Source organism: Myotis brandtii, unplaced genomic scaffold, assembly GCF_000412655.1.
Source record: "Myotis brandtii unplaced genomic scaffold, ASM41265v1 scaffold174, whole genome shotgun sequence".
Taxonomy (NCBI): domain Eukaryota; kingdom Metazoa; phylum Chordata; class Mammalia; order Chiroptera; family Vespertilionidae; genus Myotis; species Myotis brandtii.
The window spans coordinates 3,690,409-3,710,869 of NW_005356437.1; the positions used below are offsets into that span (position 1 = coordinate 3,690,409).

General features: G+C 43.1%; 1 protein-coding gene and 1 long non-coding RNA gene across 3 annotated transcripts in view; one reads left to right on the forward strand and one right to left on the reverse strand.

Annotated features, from left to right (window-relative positions):
- Window positions 1-5,378, reverse strand: part of GTF2F2 (general transcription factor IIF, polypeptide 2, 30kDa) — a 154,549-nt gene extending 149,171 nt beyond the window's left edge. For both annotated transcript variants that reach the window (XR_001361509.1, XM_005863226.2), the window contains exon 1: window positions 5,101-5,378. Coding sequence is in view for 1 of the 2 variants with exons in the window: in XM_005863226.2 (XP_005863288.1) it covers window positions 5,101-5,166 (66 nt within the window). In the remaining variant the exon portion in view is untranslated. The remainder of the gene's footprint in view (window positions 1-5,100) is intronic.
- Window positions 1-19,725, forward strand: part of LOC106725591 — a 21,108-nt gene extending 1,383 nt beyond the window's left edge. The window contains exons 2-3 of the long non-coding RNA XR_001361510.1: window positions 10,594-10,599; window positions 19,499-19,725. This is a non-coding gene — a long non-coding RNA (uncharacterized LOC106725591). The remainder of the gene's footprint in view (window positions 1-10,593; window positions 10,600-19,498) is intronic.
- The last annotated feature ends 736 nt before the right edge of the window (window positions 19,726-20,461 follow it).

The window sequence follows — 20,461 nt, forward strand, 5'->3', positions numbered from 1 at the left end:
CCTCAAGGATATAAAAAAGGACCAACTAGAAATTAAGCATACACTGACTGAAATAAAGAATATTATACAGAGATCCAACAGCAGACAAGAGGATCGCAAGAATCAAGTCAAAGGTCTGAAGTACGAAGAAGTAAAAAACACCCAACCAGAGAAGCAAAAAGAAAAAAGAATCCAAAAATATGAAGATAGTGTAATGAGCCTCTGGGACAACTTCAAGCGTACCAACATCCGAATTATGGGGGTGCCAGAAGAAGAGAGAGCGCAAGATATTGAAAACCTATTTGAAGAAATAATGACAGAAAACTTCCCCTACCTGGTGAAAGAAATAGACTTACAAGTTCAGGAAGCGCAGAGAACCCCGAACAAAAGGATTCCAAAGAGGACCAAACCAAGACACATCATAATTAAAATGCCAAGAGCAAAAGACAAAGAGAGAATCCTAAAGGCAGCAAGAGAAAAACAGTTAGTTACCTACAAGGGAGTACTCGTAAGATTGTCAGCTGATTTCTCAACAGAAACTATGCAGGCCAGAAGGGAGTGGCAAGAAATATTCGAAGTGATGAATAGCAAGAACCTACAACCAAGATTATTTTACCCAGCAAAGCTATCATTCAGAATTGAAGGGCAGATAAAGAGCTTCACAGATAAGAAAAAGCTAAAGGAGTTCATCACCACCAAACCAGTATTACAAGAAATGCTGAAAGGTATTCTTAAAGAAGAGGAAGAAGAAAAAAGTAAAGATAAAAATTATGAACAAATACATATCTATTAACAAGTGAATCTAAAAATCAAGTGAATAAAATGTGCTGGGCTGCATATCTGGCACTTTGGCTAGATGGGTCATGCTGTGCTGTCTGTTCCTAAAACACACAGATAGGAAGGTACTGACATCAGGCCAGGCCTTGAGATATGGTCTCATGACCCCTTCCCAGCACGCAGGCCTTCTTTCTCAGAAGGCCCGGAAGTCTCATTCCAAATTTGGGAGACAAAGGACTGGAAAAAGTATAAATAAAGAGAGTTTCCTCCATATTGGGGGGCCCAGAATTTGAAAGACACATTTTTCTCTGGGCCTCCACAGAATTTAATAATAAAATGTAACTCCTGTAGTCTGGGCTGCAGTTCAGCCTCTGCTTCGGCAGGGTGCTGTAACTGTGGTCAGCTGGCCAGCAAAATAAAGGCTCTTAAATTCTGAGTCGGTGGTCTATCTCGCTGAGTGAACCCATAACAAAAAAATCTGATGAACAGAATAAACTGGTGATTATAATAGAATCAGGGGCATAGAAAGGGAGTGGACTGACTATTCTTGGGGGGGAAAGGGGTGTGGGGGATGCAGGAAGAGACTGGACAAAAATTGGTGGTGGCTGCAATGAAGAGGATCAGTTGAAAAAACAGCCAAAATGAGAATCCTGAAATAAATAAATGATTGTCTGGGAATCCCTTTGTAATGCCAATATGCATTCCTTTTTCTTCTTTACAGTCAAATTATATTAGTTCTTTTGCAAAGCAAGACAAAAAGGTACAGCAATCTAAGCTGAGTGGATATTAAGTTTTATAAAAAGTAATGTATTATTTAACAGCAGTTCATCATGGTATAATCAGATAATGGTACTGGAAATTTTTTACCATACTAAATCATTTAATTAAAAATTTACTTCTGAAGATTAAAAATGGTGGCAGAGTAGGAGGATGCTGCACGGACATGTTCCCAGGAACAAGCTGGAATTACAACTGAAATACAGAAAGGCTTCCTGAATAATCAATGGAAAACTCACAGGAAAGAACCCTAATACCCAAGGACTGAAGGTGGAGACCTCATAGAGACTGGTAGGAGGGGCGGAGGCGCGAAAGGGTTGGCCAGGCACCCACAGACAGCTACTGAAATCCCAGAAAGATATCTCAGCTGTGGGTGGGGAGGGGGGTGCCACTGAGAACTCTGGGATCTAATCCCGAAGTTGGGCTCCCCAGCAGAGAGCACCAAACTGAGGAAGGTACCCACATAACATCTGGCTGTGAAAAGCAGTGGGGTGCTGTCTGCCAGGGAGTGGAGCTGAAAGTTCAGGAACCCTCTTAAAGGGCCAATGCACAAAAATTCCTTGTGGAGCCATCTACCTAGTGCTCTGGCAGAGGGAGGGTGAAGCAGACTGGAGCTGTGAGAGCAGAACCCAGGATTGGGGACTCAGGGGACAGAGCTCAGAAGGCAGACACCCCAAGTTTCCTGGGCTGAGTCATTCCCTCACACAGCGGAGGACATCTTTCCCACAGTCATTTGCCTTGCATGGGGGGAAGACAGTTGACACATTCTAGTGGAAAACACCTTGCCCTGAGGCCACTTAAGAGATTAAAAGTAACAATTAGCCTCCAGGCAGAAGCAACTGCCCCACCCTGTTGAAAAAAACTCTCGCCACACCCAAGGATAACTGCCTGGGGTTGATTCAAAATCCTGTTAACTGTAGATAGAGGTGGTCTCTGGAGGCTTTGAGTCTTTGTCTAATCCAATTAGTCAGAAACAGCCTTTAATACTGTCCTGCACTAGAGATTGAAAGGTATAGAGCAGTGGTCGGCAAACTGCAGCTGGAGAGCCACATGCAGCTCTTTGGCCCATTGAGTGTGGCTCTTCCTAAGCCTTAGGAGTACCCCAATTAAGTTAATAACAATGTACCTACCTATATAGTTTAAGTTTAAAAAATTTGGCTCTCAAAAGAAATTTCAATCATTGTACTGTTGATATTTGGCTCTGCTGACTAATGAGTTTGCCAACTACGGTAAGGCATAAACCAGGGTAGACAGGACTGCTCACTCATTGGCTCATGGAGGCAAATGTTCCAAGGTGAGCTGGCCTGCTAGTGTGGAATTTGTCAGTCAAAAACTAGCTTCCCATGGATGTAATTAGAAAGATAATAATAAAATAAATGTTTGAAATGGCAGTGCTAATGAATAGACAGTCTTTCCAAGGCATTGTGAACCAGTGAGACACGTGATGCTGGGCTGATGTTGTGGCGTTCACTGTGACATTCGCTGCGCCAACTAGCGGTGGGGTATCTGAAGCTGGCTCATAACCCAAATTTTACCTCGCAACTCAAAGCAAAAAATCGGCCGAGAGACGGCTCGTATCTCGAAAAACTCATTAGTCGGGACACTCGTAAGTCAAGGCTCCACTGTATTACAAAGAGTATTACACATGTCTTTTTTCTCCCCCTTGACATTCCCCCGGCAACCCCCACCCCACAGTGTCTTGTGTCCATTGGTTATTCTTATATGCATGCATACAAGTCCTTCGGTTGATCTCCTACCCCCCACCCCCCAGCCCTCCCGAGGCTTCCCACTGTAGTTTGACATTCTGCTCAATGCTGCTCTGCCTCTGTATCCATTTTTGTTCATCAGTCTATAATGGTCCTTATTATCCATAAATGAGTGAGTTCATGTGGTATTTTTCAATATAATCACAAGAGTTCTTATAAGACGGTGGTTCTCAACCTTGGCTGCACATTAGAAGCACCTGGGAGTCTTTTTAAAATCCTGATTTCTGGGCCTCATCCTCCGGAAATTCTGTTTCTTTGTTATGGGGTGGGGCCACAACATTAGTAACAAAGAAACAGAATTTCCGGAGGATGAGGCCCAGAAATCAGGATTTTAAAAAGATTCCCAGGTGATTCTAATGTGCAGCCAAGGTTGAGAACCACTGCACTAGAGCAAAGTGAGCCTGGAGCAAGTTACTGTTGCAGTGGGGGATGGAGGGAAAGCAAAGGTGAGAGACATAAGTAAAATCAGAGTGTCTAGGAAAAATTAAAGGGAAGATATCCTAAAGCTTCCAGGAAATCTCCACCAATGGAGCAAAGAGAAAAAAAAAGCCTCTATTATTCTGTGAGCAACAAACCAAACTGAGTTGGGGTCACAGACAATTCGCTCATATGATTGCAAAGACAGACAGAAACTCCCCGAATGGAGAGGGCTCCCCTGAGGGCTCCCAGATTGGAGAGGGTGCAGGTCGGGCTGAGGGACCCCCACACCCCCCAGTGCACGAATGTCGTACACCAGGCCTCTAGTTTATTCCATATTTTCAAGTCATACTGAGGTAGCTGTGGTAAGTCAAATGAGTGCCAGAGACTAAGGCTAGGGTTGAAAAGTAAGGCATCATTCATCCATTCATCACATATCTGTTGAGCAATCACCATGTGCCAAACATAATTCTGAGCTTGACTGGCAAGGATCCTATGCTCATGGAATGTGCGCAAGTGCAGTGAGAGGGAGGTGACCAACACTGAACACGTGAACACAGAACCACTTCAGAAGTGAAAAGTGCTCTGAAGAATACCAGGTTTGACCGGCTGGCAAATGAGCTGCTTTAGGAAGGTGGACAAGAAGGGCCTCTCAGATCTACTTGATAACCCAGCCATATGAAAAAAGTTTTTTAAAATTTAACAAAGCATTTTACTAGAGGCTCAAAGACTCATAATCACATTTTGAACATACATATATCTTATGAAGTTCTCATAAGAAACAACTCACCGGTGTGAAAAAGTAAAGCACAAATACTGTGTTCACTAAGAGCTAATCAAGATTGCTCTCTTCACAAAAACAAACACAACTTTTCTTGACGGTCTGTTTCAGGAGACCCAGCCATGCTCTGGAAGAACACTCCAATCCAATGGCTCTCCCGGCGTGGGCTCGGCGCTGCCTCGGCTCGCCCGCGAGCCCCCGTGCGGGGACGCGGAGAGCAGTGCTACTTTCTGGCAGGGAAACTCTACAGGAAGCAGACACTCTCCACTTCCTTTACAGGTTTATGCCTAAAATCAGTTTCACCAAAAGAAGGTGTAGAAATTCTTCAGTCTCGGGTAAACTGCACCGCTCAAATCGGGACACCAAGACAGAGCCCCAGAAAACCCGGGTCGTGGGGACGGAAATCCATTCCAGGCCCGTTCGGACTCGGGCTGAAGACACTGCAGTGCCCTAAACTAATTTCCTGGTCTGAAAGCGAGCGTAGCAATGAGTCGTGCCTCCCAAGGTGTGTAAAGATGACCATAAGGAACTTTAAAAGGCGCACGAAGTAACTTAAACTACTCACACCAGGAGGAGCGCAAGCCAGAGCCGCGCGAGCCTTACCTTGACCAGCCACACTCCGGTGTTCTGCTTGGCACCGGTCAGGTCGAGTTCCCCACGCTCCGCCATGGGTGTGTTGCCGGAAGAGGAGTGCGACCCACAGCAGGGCTCGGGTGCTGGGGGCTGGGTGCTGGGGGTGAGTGTCCGGAGCACGACGCGAGCCGCGGAGAGAGGCCGACGCCTCGGCGCCCAGATGCCAGGAAGGTGGAAACCCCGGGAAAGAGGAACCCGCCGCTGGGAGCCCGGAACTGCGCTTGCGCACTTCCACCGTCAGTACGGCTCGCTGGTGCAGACAAACTTCCTGTCGGCAAACTTTTTTTTTGAGTGGGCGTGGCTACTGGTGCTGGCTGTGTCCTAGAGCCAGAGGGAATGGGCCAAAGAACTTAGGCAGGCAATGCATTTAAAGACTACTAGGCCAACAGAACTGCAAGAGGAAAGGGTCAAGACAGAAAAATAGAGCTCAAAAAGACAAAGGCTGTCAATATATGTCCAACCTGGCCAAGGAGAGACAGCATTTGGAGGACAGTGTTGTAGTAATAAATAAATTATGGGAATTAGCACAAGTGGGCACTGGGATCAGACTAAGTAGCCTTTGGGTATACTGAAAACATGCTGTTTCTAGACCTGAAGAAAAAGCAGTATCTCAACTGAGAGGCTACCCTGAGCAACTCTGATTAAGTAAACAGGACACTCAAACTCGAAAACCTGGAGTCCATGTAATTAAATTAGTGACAATAGACTTGTAAGAGACAAACCTGATTGTTAAATTCCCCTGCTTGAACAGTTTCCTCTCTCTCTCTTCCTGCCTCTAGAATAAAATTCAATCCTTTCTACACAGGTCCTCTCAATTTGATCACTACTATTCAATCCAACGCACATCCAACTACACTGAGCCCATCAGATCTCCCCAAAAATATCAGTATCTTCCTCAATTTTTTTCAGTGCCTCTGCACACTGGATTCTCTTCACTCTGATGCTCTATTCTGCCCTTACCCTCACTCTCTCTCCATCCATCCTCTGATGGGCCAACTCCCACTTACTAGTAGGTTTCAAGACTATTAGAAGTGTCACATCTTCTGAGGCCTTCTATCAATTCCTCCAGAGGAAGTTCATTTTGCTTGACATCACAGTATAATATACATGTTTACATGCTTCCTTTTCTTTCTAGACTATGAGCACCTCCTAGGCTGAAATAGTGCTTTATTTGTTTTATATCTACAACATCTAGCACAGTGCTATGGACAGATTTCAATAGGCTTCGGCTGAATGAATATTTGCTGAAGAAAAACAAACAGTAAGATATTATAAGAATGAAATGGCAAGTAATGTATTGAATCATGCATCCGATCCATGCACATAATTGAAGAAATTCTATGTCTGCGAGCACAGGGCCAGTAAAAGCCAGTAGGTCTCTGAGATCAGCTGGTTAACTAATAGGAAAGATGGAAGACCGTGCATGTGTTGAAAACAAAGGTTGCATTCTTGTGCCACAGCTTGGGAAAGGGCCTTAATACTGTATGTATAAAGGACAAGTGTGTGATGAGAGCTGCTTTAAGCTTTGATCATATACAAGGAATAAATTTAAATATGAGACCAGGCAAGAAGGAAATTAAACTAGTCTGGAGCACCCTGGTAATGAACTTTAGAGTAAAGGATTAGAACCTTGGCCTTGATCTATGGGTCGTGTGTGTGTGTGTATGTGTGTGTGTGTGTGTGTGTGTGTGTGTCTGTGTCTGTGTTTACAGGGATTGAGGGAAAACAAAATAGCTAAAGAAGAGATGGCCAAAGAAAAGAAGAGGTGAATATTGGAAAATGATTATATAGAAAAGAAGAAAAAAAAATCCCACAATTTATTGAGTATCTAGCCCTCACCCACTGTTGAATAAAGAACACACTCTCCCTATCTGTGCTTTTCAAACCCCCTTCCTGCTTAAGGAGGGATACTTAAGAGCTGTGAGATAAAAGGAGGACAGGGGCTATTTGAACCAGATTCACAAATTTACTCTGGAGATTTGACAGTGTAACAGATACTGCAGCCAGACCCAGCCCCTCCTAAGGGCCTATAATATGACAGACATTGATAATTTTGGCCTGATACAATTTTTTAAAATATATTTTTATTGATTTCAGAGAGGAAGGGAGAGGGAGAGAGAGATAGAAACATCAATGATGAGAGGGAATCATTGATTGGCTGCCTCCTGCACACCCCCTACTGGGGATCGAGCCCACAACTCAGGCATGTGCCCTTGACCATAATTGAACCCGAGACCCTTCAATCCACAGGCTGATGCTCTATCCACTGAACTAAACCAGCTAGGGCTCGGCCTGATACAATTTTATGTTTTTTTCCACCATGATCCCACATCCTTAAAATCCATTCTTACACATGTTCCCTGGATTTTTGTTCATATCCTATATAATAAAAGCCTAATATGTTAAGTGTCCAGTCATCTGGTTGTCCGTTCAACCAATCAAAGCATAATATGCTAATGATATGCTAAGGCTGCTCAACCACTCACTATGACATGCACTGATCACCAGGGGCAGACACTCCAACTGGTAGGTTAGCTTGCTACTGGGGTCCGGCTGATCGGGACTGAGCAAGATGGGCCGGACATGCCCTGGAGCCCTCCTGTGGTACCTCCTCAGCTGACCAACCCCCTGCGTCCCTCCCCTGCCCCAATCATGCACCGGTGGGTCCCTTGGCCTGGCCTGTGCCCTCTCACAATCCGGACCCCTCGAGGGATGTCAGAGAGCCGGTTTCAGCCCGATCCCCCAGGCCAGGCCGAGGGACCCCACTGGTGCATGAAATTTGTGCACCGGGCCTCTAGTGAATTATGAAACTTAAGTAGTTCTTTTGGAGTATAGCACACCTCCTTGTAGGTCACACTTTCTACCTCACCACTGTGGGCCTACTGGAATTTGAGCCTTATAGGTCTAGAAACAAAGAAAGTGGTAAGTGGGTCCTGAGGAGAATTAGCATTGTCTTGGGAGGAAACAGCCCTAAGGGAAGCCATTACTTTCCTCAGAACAAGTAGAGTTAATTCCCTCGGAGTGGGGTAGGAGATGGAAGGGTTGCTACCACTGAAGGGGAGACTGGTTCTACTGGGGGAAGCCACTTCCACTGACAAAGAAGATTCATCTGAATTTAGGAGCTCAGTGTGCCCAGAAAGCTCTCACTTTAACAGCCTATGAGGCTGGGAGTTCAACTTGTGTTGTAATTCAGCAAATTATGGGAGGGGTTTATGTTTGATTTGTAGTAATCTTAGCCCCAGGGCTACAGGAAACAGGGCTTCCTTCAGGGTACACATTAAAGCTTTCAGGTCATTTATGTGGTGCTTGAGCTGGGAGTTCAAATCCCTGAGCTCATCCGAAACATTCATCAGGAAGAATATATGCACTCGTATCTTCATAGCAGTGCAATTTATAATAGCTAAGATTTGGAAACACCCTAAATGCCCATCAGCAGATGAGTGGATAAAAAAACTGTGATGCATTTACACAATGAAATACTATGCAGCAATAAAAAAGAAAGAGCTCTTACTATTTGCAACAGCATGGATGGAGAATATTAAGCTGAGCCAAATAACCCAGTCAGAGAAAAATAAGTGTCACATGATCTCACTTATATGTGGAATCTAATGAACCAAATAAACTGATGAACAAAAATAGACCCAGAGACATAGAAGCGTGAACAGACTGTTGAACCTCAAAGGGAAGGCAGGGGAGGGTGGGTGGGAAAAGATCAACCAATAAACTTGTATGTATATATGCATAACCCTTGGACACAGACAATGGGGGTGGTGATGGCCTTGGGAGGGGAGGGGACAGGAGTGGACTGGAAGAGGTCAATGAGGGGAAAAGGGGAGTTCATGGAATACTTTCAACAATAAAGGTATTTTTTAAAATCCCTGAGCTCATTCTTTTCTTTCATCACTTTGTCTGCAACATTATAAGCAACCAGCAACCTCATTATATTAGTTAGTTTTTCAAAAATTTTCAAAAGTATCATATACACAGTCCCTCAGATCCTTGCTTCTTTTAAGTGGTTGATTAGGTGTATCCAATGAAGATATTTTATGGATTTCTATTGTCCAATCACACCATGGACTTTCAGTGCTATCTTTACTACTGGAAACAGAATCATTAGCATCTTTAATCAGATTAGAGAGAAATTACAGGAACCCCAGAACCAATTCAGAAAATTCATCCTTAACATTCTGTTTCTCTTGAACCACTTTCAGTACCAAAATTTGTATTGAGCAGAGATGGGGAGGAGAGGAGGCGTTGAGGGCTAGAGAGGGAGATTGATTCTAAGAAATTGGCTCATGCCCTGCCCAGGTTGTTCAGTTGGTTGGAGTGTCGTCCTATACACCAAAAGGTTTCGGGTTTAATTCTGGTCAGGGCACATACCTAGGTTTCAGGGGTTGGGGCACATATGGGAGTCAAATGATGGATCTTTCTCACACTGTTTCTCTCTCTCTCTCTCTCTCTCTCTCTCTCTCCCCCTTCTTTCTAAAAATCAATAAAAACATATTCTTCGGTAAAGATTAATAATAATAATAATTAAAAAAAAGAAATTGCCTCACACAATTAGGGAAGCTGAGAAGTCCTAATATCTGCAGTTGGCAAGCTAGAAACTCTGAAGCATTTATGATTTACTTCCTGTCTGAATCTGAAGGTTTGAGAAGTTGGAGAACCAAAGATGTGAATTCCAGTTCGAGTCCTCATCCAAAGGCAGGAGAAGATCAATGTCCCAGCTTAAAGATAGTTAGGTGAAGAGAGTGAGTTCTCCCTTACTGAACCTTTTTTCTATGTCAGGCTTCAATGAATCAGATGAGGCACACTGGGAAGGGCAATCTTCATTACACAGTCTGATACAACTATTAATCCCTCCAGAAATACCCTCACAGACACACCAAGAATAATGTTGAACCAAATATTCGGGCAACCTGAAGCCCAGTCAGATTGACACATAAAATTAACCATCATATATGGTCTTTACTCTCCCAGATGATTGACTAGTCAAGTTCTTACTAAGTCTTTTAAGGCACAAATGCAAGTCAAGAAGGGATGGCTCAAGTTCACTGCTGGCTGAAAAATTTCCAAGAAGTATAGTAGTGCTTATTTAAAACATGCAATACCTGACGATTTAGTCAGGGGCACTGAGCTCTTTTCTCTTAGACTGTCAAATTTAAAAAATGACAACAGACAATACAATAATAGCACCTGGTGTGAATGCCCTGTCTTGAACCATAAATATATAGGTCATGCAATGGAGTTGCATCTTATTGATCACGTTGCATAATAAAGTTGCATCTGATTGGTTAATTCTTGGTACCAGAAATCCTTATATAGAAGTATAGGTTCCTGAAATTATTTTTGAAAAGGGTGGCTAATTACTACAATTATTATTTTTTAAGTAATCAAAATTATGCCTATTTTTTTGTCAGAGCAACAAAAATGTATATTTTTTGGTGTGTCACAGAATGTTAGTAATTAGTTTATGTGTGCTATGAGATGAAAAAGGTTGAAAATCACTGGCTTAGACCAACCTATGACCCCACCTTTACTTATGGTTTGGATTCTGGTTCAGACCTCAAGACAGCCCTACCTGCTTAATAGGCAGATCTGTGTTCTCTTTGTGGGTCTTCTAGACCAGCTACACAGAAACAAATCCCCCACCACCACCACCACCAAATATGCCTCATTCAGGATGGATGTTTTCAGCTTGTGGTCCCTGTTCAAGCTCATTAAGATCCTCTGAGGGATGTGCTAAAAATTCAGACACCAATTGCCCAATCCACATGAACAAAATCAGAATTTCTGGAAGTGGGTCAGGAAACTGACATTTAAGCAAGCTTCCTGGTATTTTTTAGGCACATCAAAATCTGAGAATCATTGTTCTAATCTCACATTGATAGAGTTTATTAAAACCAGGTCAGACTCCAAGGTCTGAGGCATGAGAGAAATTTTAGCAGAAAATGTTCTCTCTGTCATTTGTCTTACAGCTAGAATTCCCCCATGCCTAGTAAATTCAGAACACCACAATTCTATCATGTAACCATTAGGGTTATAAGCAGCAAAGTCATTAGAGGAGATGTTACAAGTAAGTTGAAAGAATTAGAATGATATTAACAGGTAGCTGAATCCAGTCTCAAATTTTGTCCTTGACTATCACACATGGACCCAGTGCCTCTCCGGGCCAGATATTCTCTTTGTTCACATTCATTCAGAAACATTTTAGCGAGTGGAACTATTACCTTCAGGACAGTTCACATAGGCAAAAAATACCACCAAAAAAGCCTTGTTATGTCCTGGCTGGTTTGGCTCAGTGGATAAAGTGTTGGCCTGCGGACTGAGGGGTCCCAGGTTCGAGTCTGGTCAGGGAAACATGCCTGGGTTTCGGGCTCGGTCCCCAGTAGAGGGCCTGCAGGAGGCAGCCAATCAGTGGTTCTCTCTCATCATTGATGTTTCTATCTCCCCTCCCTCTTCCTTCCTCTCTGAAATCAATAAAAATAAAAATAATTTTCAAAAAGGCCTTGTTAGTAATCCAGACTTACTAAGTATTGGTTCCTAATATAAAGATTTTCATCCACAGATTACAAGTGAATATGTCAATGTGGTAATTAATTAGATTTCACCTACATTGGTGAAGTCATAGACAGATGAATTTGCTTTGACATCACACCAGAGCTATAACACCCCATTTCTCAATTCTCCCTTCCTTTCCATTTGCCTCAATAGTTCTTTCTTTCATAGAATGCCTGCCTTCCATGGGAGATACCTTGTTTCCTCAGCCATACACAAACAGAAAAATTCTCCCTAAGAGAGACCAAGATGGCGGCATAGGTAAACACCAGAGTGGGAGATACGTTTCCTCAGCCATACACAAACAGAAAAATTCTCCCTAAGAGAGACCAAGATGGCGGCATAGGTAAACACCAGAGACTGCTGCCACAAACAACCACTTCAAAAATACAACTAAAAGACGGAACGGACATCACCCAGAACCACAGGAAGGCTGGCTGAGGAGAGACTCTTCAACTAGAAGGAAAAATAACAGCACACCGAGGCTCAGAGGAGGCGCAGTGTGGAAAATACTCAGGTGCGGAGGTGCGCGCGCAAAGCGGGCTGGTGGCTGAGAGCGCGGTTGTCGTTTTCGGTCAGGGGGGAGTCTCAGACTCTGAGCTCCAGATACGGGCGAATCGCTGGGGACTCGGACCCAAACGGGAGAAGCGGGAGTGTCTGGCATCAGTTGGAAGGCAGCTTTCCCTCCGAGGTTTGCAGCGGTTCCGGGGGTTCTGAGAAGCAGAGCCTCTGGGAACAGGACTGAGGGCACCATAACGGCTCCCTCCGCCCGCCCTGTTGAGCCCGCCCCGCCCAAGCCCTGCGCAGAGCCATTTGCCGGATCGCCTCAGGCAAAGGCTAGATTAGCACCTCCCCAGAGGACAGAAGTTTTCCGCGGCAGACACAGCTGATTCACACAGCCAGTCGGCCTGGTGGTCAAATCCCTCTAGTATTAACTACAACAATCAAGGCTCAACTAGAACAAGACTGCGCACAAAGACCACTAGGGGGTGCACCAAGAAAGCATAAAAAATGCGGAGACAAAAAAACATGACAGAAATGGAGGATATAGAGCTAAAAATCGCAATTTTGAGGGCTTGCAAAAATGTGCTAGAAGCTGTCAATAAACTTGAGGAGAGAGTCACGAAAACTAATGAGACCCTCGATGCTATGATAAAGAACCAACTAGAAATTAAGCATACACGGACTGAAATAAAGAATATTATACAGACACCCAATAGCAGACCAGAGGAGCGCAAGAATCAAGTCAAAGATTTGAAATGCGAAGAAGCAAAAAACACCCAACCGGAAAAGCAAAATGAAAAAAGAATCCGAAAATACGAAGATAGTGTAAGGAGCCTCTGGGACAGCTTCAAGCGTACCAACATCAGAATAATAGGGGTGCCAGAAGATGAGAGACAGCAAGATATTGAAAACCTATTTGAAGAAATAATGGCAGAAAACTTCCCCCACCTGGTGAAAGAAATGGACTTACAGGTCCAAGAAGCGCAGAGAACCCCAAACAAAAGGAATCCAAAGAGGACCACACCAAGACACATCATAATTAAAATGCCAAGAGCAAAAGACAAAGAGAGAATCTTAAAAGCAGCAAGAGAAAGAGACTCAATTACCTACAAGGGAATACCCATACGACTGTCAGCTGATTTCTCAACAGAAACTTGGCAGGCCAGAAGGGAATGGCAAGAAATATTCAAAGTGATGAATACCAAGAACCTACAACCAAGATTACTTTATCCAGCAAAGCTATCATTCAGAATTGAAGGTCAGATAAAGAGCTTCACAGATAAGGAAAAGCTAAAGGAGTTCATCACCACTAAACCAGTATTATACGAAATGCTGAAAGGTATCCTTTAAGAAGAGGAAGAAGAAAAAGGTAAAGATACAAATTGTGAACAACAAACATGCATCTATCAACAAGTGAATCTAAGAATCAAGTGAATAAATAATCTGATTTACAGAATGAACTGGTGATTATAATGAATCAGGGACATAGAAAGGGAATGGACTGACTATTCTTGGGGGGGAAAGGGGAATGGGAGATGCGGGAAGAAACTGGACAAAAATCGTGCACCTATGGATGAGGACAGTGGGTGGGGAGGGAACTGGGAGGAGGGGAGTTATGGGGGGGAAAAAAGAGGAACAAATGTAACCTGAACAATAAAGATTTAATTAAAAAAAAAAAAGAAAAATTCTCCCTAAAATTGTTTCCATATTGTCTACTATAGAAAGAATGAGTTTCGGAGTCCAACAAAAATTTAAGTCCTAGCTCTGCTGCATACTGGCCTAATAATTTTAACATCTCTGCACCTATTTCCTTGCTTATAAAATGGGATTATTATACCTACCTCATAGAGTTCTTACATGAATAAATGAGAAACAAATCAAAAGGATTTAGCACTAGTTATATATTTAACCACGTGGTAACTGTATTAATTATATTAAGTCAAATAATTAAAAGGAAGCACAAAAGATTTATTATAGTCAGTAAAGTGCTAGTAAATATTTAACAATTGGCTTTCCTAACACCATACCCCTCTCCCCGAAAAAAGCTCTGCCTTGTAGTGTTTGCCATTTTCTGTGGTGTATGTACTTCTACCATAGCCCATTTCAAGCTATCCATTTCAACATGACATCACCAAACACAGAATTGGAAGCGATGTATACATAGCCATTGTACGGTAATTTCACCATGTAGATACATTAGATGTAAATAGCATCAAGAGCATAGGTAATATAGTAAAAGAATTAGGCATGATGAGTTTTTATTAGCTTTGTGCTTAATATAACTTATTGAATCATTAGTGTTCTGGAAAAAGGGAGTAGCATCTGCAAACCCAAAGAGAGAAGAACCTTGTGGGTTGGTGTCTGTGGACCTGAGAGGATGTCAGTGGGCAGAGTACAGTGAGTGGGGAAGTAGTGACAGTGCCGCCAGTTGGAGAAGGTATGGGAGGCCAGACCATGAAGGGCTTTGGAAGCCTTGTTCAGAGCAAATGTAAACTCGGAGAAGAGTTTTAAGCTTGAGTATAAAATAATCAGATTTACAATTAAAATTTTTATTTTATTAATTTCAGAGAGGAAGGAAGAGGGAGAGAGAGATAAAAACATCAATAATGAGAACCATTGATCAGTGGCCTCCTGCATGCTCCACACTGGAGATCGAATCCACACCCAGGGCATGTGCCCTTGATCAGAATCGAACCTGGGACCCTTCAGTCCACAGTCCAACGCTCTATCCATTGAGGCAAACCAGCTAGGGCAGATTTACATTTTTAAAAAGATCCCTCTAGCTGCTGTAGGAAAAAAATTGATTAGAAGGGTCCAGAATGGAAATCAAGAGGCTAGCTCAGACATTATTGCATTACTCCAACTGGGAGAGGATAGTGGTTTGGATTAGGAACATGGTAATAGAGATGAAGAGAAGTGGATGAATTGGAAACATATAGATTTACGAGGCAGAATTGATAAGGTTTGTGATTCCTTGCTGTATTGAAAAATACCATCTACCAAGTGATAATTCAGAACAAGAAAATAAAACAGGGGCATTTGCGATCTTGCTTCCCAGCATATGTTATCAGTTTTGGCTCAATTAAACTCGTAACAATTTAAAAAATAAAATAAAACAAAACATAACATACATACAGCATTGCTCCTTCTGGGAGATCAGATAAGCTGCATGTACTTTGCCTGATGGGTCACATAATTCAGTTGAATTACTTTTGGTAAGTGCCTGGTGTCTGATGTAACATATGGTTAACTGTGTCCTGCAAAAAGCCTTCACTCTTGTAAGGACAGGAAAAGACCTCTTTTTCTTTGCTGTGGCCTTCCACAATTTACGAAAAGCGCCTGGTAAGTAAACCCCAAGACTGTTGACTCCTCTGTTCAAACTGCAGGACAAGATATACTACTCTCAAGTCTACATTCTTGCATTCCCCTCCTTCCTACTGTTTTCACAACTTAGGATAATTCCCACCAAGGAGTCTCCACTTAGTAGAAAGTTCCCTTACCACTCCCCTTTCAGACAAGCCTCTTTTGAACTCTATAACTTTTGTTCTAAGCATGTTTTGCAGGCCAGGGGAAATACTAATAAGACACCTCCTTAGGACATCTGCCTGTCTCCTAGAAAGCAAACAAACTATAACTTTTCAAGACAACCCCAGGGGTACATGATCAATTTCAACATAATCCCCCTCCCTTCCTTATGACCTAGCAACAACTGATTGCTCTTTAAAAATGCAAGCCACTCTTTATTCCCTACCCTGTATTGATGAGCAATACACCAGCCTTTTCCTCCCTTAGAAGTAAAATAAATTTTCTCTCTGCATCTTTCTCTTAGTTGTGAATTCTTTCACAGCCTCCGTCACCAGCCCTAACCCTAACAACTCTCAGTTAGTCCTTTTAATTACCCATTAGGGATTACCCTGGGAATAATGTATTAAATAAAGCATAAGGAAATGTAATTTGTCATTGCTGTAATAAAATCCAATTTGTTTTCATATATGATTTACCGAAATATTTATATCATAGTTAATATATTAAATACAATTATAGTTAGGAAGCAGCACTGAAATCTTGATCTAAGTGCCCAGATAAAAATCACAAATATCAGTAAGTCCTAAAATACCAGATTAAACAGATGGCTCTTCACTAGTGTTCATATTTCAAAGCCAGAGACATTATACATGCTGAATATCAATTAGGAATTATGTCCACATTACTGCTAGCAGCGGTTCTCAACCTGTGGGTCGCGACCCCTTTGGGGGTCGAATGACCCTTTCACAGGGGTCGCCTAAGACCATCGGAAAACACATATATAATTACATATTGTTTTTGTGATTAATCACTATGCTTTAATTATGTTCAATTTGTAACAATGAAATTGGGGGTCACCACAACATGAGGAACTGTATTAAAGGGTCGCGGCATTAGGAAGGTTGAGAACCACTGGCTAAGAGCAAGAGCTAGGAGTTTCCATATTAATAGATCAGACTTCTTACCCAAATACACAAACCTTAGGGGCAGGTTAGTTTTTGCATGAGGGTTAAGTGAAAATATTAGCTAAAGCTGCCCTAACCGGTTTGGCTCAGTGGATAGAGCGTCTCCCCAGTAGCGGGTGTGCAGGAGGCAGCTGATCAATGTTTCTCTCTCATCGAAGTTTCTAACTCTCTATTCCTCTCCCTTCCTCTCTGTAAAAAATCAATAAAATATATTTTAAAAATATTAGCTAAAGCAAGGACGTGCCTCTCCCATCAATGGGTAGAATAAGAGATGAGTTTAAAACTCCTTTTTATAAGTAAAGCTCATGCTATAGCTTTGTAAATGCAATTTTTACTTCTCTCTCATGAGTTAATGATGGCTCTGTTCCAAGAACTTGTTGGGGGCCTAGAGTCCTTCCATCTTATTATTTCACCATCTCTGGGGTGTTATTCTTATCTGCATGGCAGACCACAAGGTCTCATTTTCCAGCCAGCAGGAGAAGAGAAAGGGGAAAGGATTACACATTCCTTTGGCCAGAGCTTGAAAATATTTTTTTTCATTGCAGCATTATTCATAACATCCAAAAGGTGTAAGCAACTCAAGTGTCTATTGATGGATGAGGATAAGCAAAATGTGGTATATACATAAAATAAAATATTATTCAGCCTTAAAAAGAAATGAAATTCTGACACATGCTACAATATGGATGAACCTTAGGACATTAAGCTAAATGAAATAAGTCAGGCACAAAAGGACAAATTGTGTGATTCCATTTACATGAAATTTTTAGAGTAGCCAAATTCATAAAAGCATGGTAGAAAAAAGAGAGTGGTGGTTGCTAGGGGCTAGGGGGTGAAGGGAATGGGGGGTTGTTGTTTAGCACAGAGTTTCAGTTTTGCAAGTGAAAGAGTTCTGGAGATGCCTGGTGGTGACAATTGCACAACAATGTGGACGTACTTTGTGCTGGGGTACATATCTGGCGCTTTGGCCAGACGGGTCATGCTGTGTTGTCTGTTCCTAAAACACGCAGATAGGAAGGTACTGACATCAGGCCAGGCCTTGAGATATGGTCTCATGACCCCTTCCCAGCACGCAGGTCTTCTTTCTCAGAAGGCCCGGAAGTCTCATTCCAAATTTGGGAGACAAAAGACTGGAAAAAGTATAAATAAAGAGAGTTTCCTCCACAGAATTTAATAATAAAATGTAACTCCTGTAGTCTGGGCTGCAGTTCAGCCTCTGCTTCGGCAGGGTGCTGTAACTGTGGTCAGCTGGCCAGCTTAATAAAGGCTCTTAAATTTAAATTCTGAGTCGGTGGTCTATCTCGCTGAGTCAACCCATAACATTTGGAGGCCCCCAGTGAGATCCCCTGGCAGGGGTGAGAGAAACCCCCTATTTAGGGCAGGAGGCTCTCCCCTGGCAGGGGTGAGAGGGACCCCTTATTTAGGGCAGAAGGCTCTCCCCCGGCAGGGGTGAGAGGGACCCCCTATTTAAGGCAGGAGGCTCTCCCCCATTTATCGCCGGGCACGCAGCGAGATACCCCACATCCCTGTGGGGAACGACTACCAAGGAGGCCTCCAGTCTCCATCCCGGGTCCCAGGGAGGCAGAGGAGACTCCACCCAAAACTTTCAATTCGGAAACTGAGCCACCTGGACTCTCAAGAGAGGTAAGGACCGGTTGTTAATCTGGAATTGGGACGTCCCACGGAAGGACCTATACGGAGGGCTGGACGCAGCGGTACTCCTGGTCCTGACCTGCGGCCACGACGGTGGCCGGGGTTTCTGGTTCGTGCGGCTATAGGCTGCACCGGGTTTGTTTGTTGTCTGGTGTTTGTTGTCTTTGTCTTTGTCAAAATGGGTCAGGGTCAGTCATCTTCATCAACCCCCTATCAATCAGGCCCACTCCAAGTGAGTGAAAGGGGAGCCTGATCACCTCCCGGAAAGCCATGGAGCTCCCTTAGGCAATTAGTCAGGAATTGGTTGGATTGCTTAAACTCTGAGTAAACATTTGGTAGAAGTCAAAAACTTGGACTGTCTGGTGTATGAATGTAAGTGTGAGAGTCTCTATGAAGCGAAAGTTACTTTGTGCTGTCTGGCTGTACACATAAGTGTATTTGTTATCTCTTTCTGTTGTTTGTTTAAAGATAGGGCAAACCCTGCTTTAAGGGGAAGAAAGTAGAGAACTTTTAATTGCTTTTCTCTGATGAATACTTTTGCTGTATTAGGTTAAAATTTGAAAAGTCCGAGGTTAATTTAAAGGTATAAGGTTGCAACCCAAAGAAGTTTAAACAAAGGCTTGTTAGGTTAAGATTAGTACATTTTCTCATGGCCTGTGTAGGGTGAGGGAGAGGGACTGCCGGATTTTTATCATGTGGTCCCGAGACCTGCGACTTGCCTGCCCTTCCTGATAGATTTACAGTAGGTCTCTGTCAGGGACAGCATCCGCTCTGACTGGGGGAGGAAGAGAGCTGAAAACTGTTCCGGAGCGGGTGTGAGATAGGGTAGTGGTGGTAGGAATCGCTAGATAGGGTGGTAGGCTCTCAGCCTGCTGAGATAGAGGAGCCCTAGGCTCGGGGACAAGGGTATAGGCAGATAGGTCAAAAGTAGTAAAAGACAAGGATTTGAGCCTCTGGGACTTAGAGTAGAAAAGGAAAAATCTAGGAGGGAGAGCAGCCAAGGACAGAGTAAATGGTTAATGCAGAAAAGAGGGGGGCCGTCCGCAGGGAAAGCAGACCAGAAGTTTTGTTGATTTTTACTTACCTACTGGACTCAAGGCCGCAAGCTGCTAAGCACAGTAAGTTTTTCTCTGCCCTGTTTTGTTCTCTTTAACCCTTCCAAGACTAAATTAGACTGATACAGTATACTTGAAATTGCATAGGGAAGGAAGCACCTGCTCTTAGTAATCTAAGAAATACTGGCTGTTTAAAGGATTGAGGTTTCTAAGAATAAGGGATTACTGAGTAGAAGGTCTGAGGCATGGTTATGCATTTTTAAAGGACATAGAAAGAAGGTTTAAAGGCTAATTTGAAAGTATGAAATTTATAAAGGTTGTGTATGTGATAAGAAGGAGAAGAGAAATGTTGAAAGGAAATTAATCAAATGGTACAGGCCAGTAAGCCAGAGAGAGTAAATAATTTATATTCTGCCTCCCTAAACAGAGGGTAAATAGTTATGCCAAAGTACTTAGGGAGGACTGATAAAAGAAATCTAACTGTTACTGTTTTGTTATAACTCTGGAGAGTCCTTAAAAAGGACTGGCAAGGAAAATCAGAAGATCTTAGGGCATGTCAGTGGCCTTTTCTCCTTATATAATTCCTCCGAAATTTGGCAATGCTTAAATACAGTCATGGCAATACATTTCTTTGCATAAATTCAATAAGACCGGTTTCCAATAGTGGTTTTATTGACCGGAAACTTTGACTGGAGTATCATGTTTTAAGGAGCCCTGTCTGAGCTCTGAAGACTTGAAGCCAATAAGAGTGCCACAGAGAAAGCCTGGTATCTTGCTTGGTAGCCCTAAAAATAGCTGGCACTGGAGCGTCAGGCCCATGCCCTACCATCACTGGCGGTTGGTCAGAGTAGAGGGGAGCACAGAACCCCCACGCACTCTGGGCCGTGATGAGAAGGAGGGCTACTGAGATGGGTTTTGAAGCAAGGACAATGGGCAGCAGATACTGAAGGCAGGCCTGATGGCAGCTGGATGGCTTGGCTTCCTGGCCCTATGGGGCACATTAAGATTCAATCATGAAATTCCAACAAAGGTAGTCAGTTACCATTCTTGTTGTGTTTATGCAAACAATCA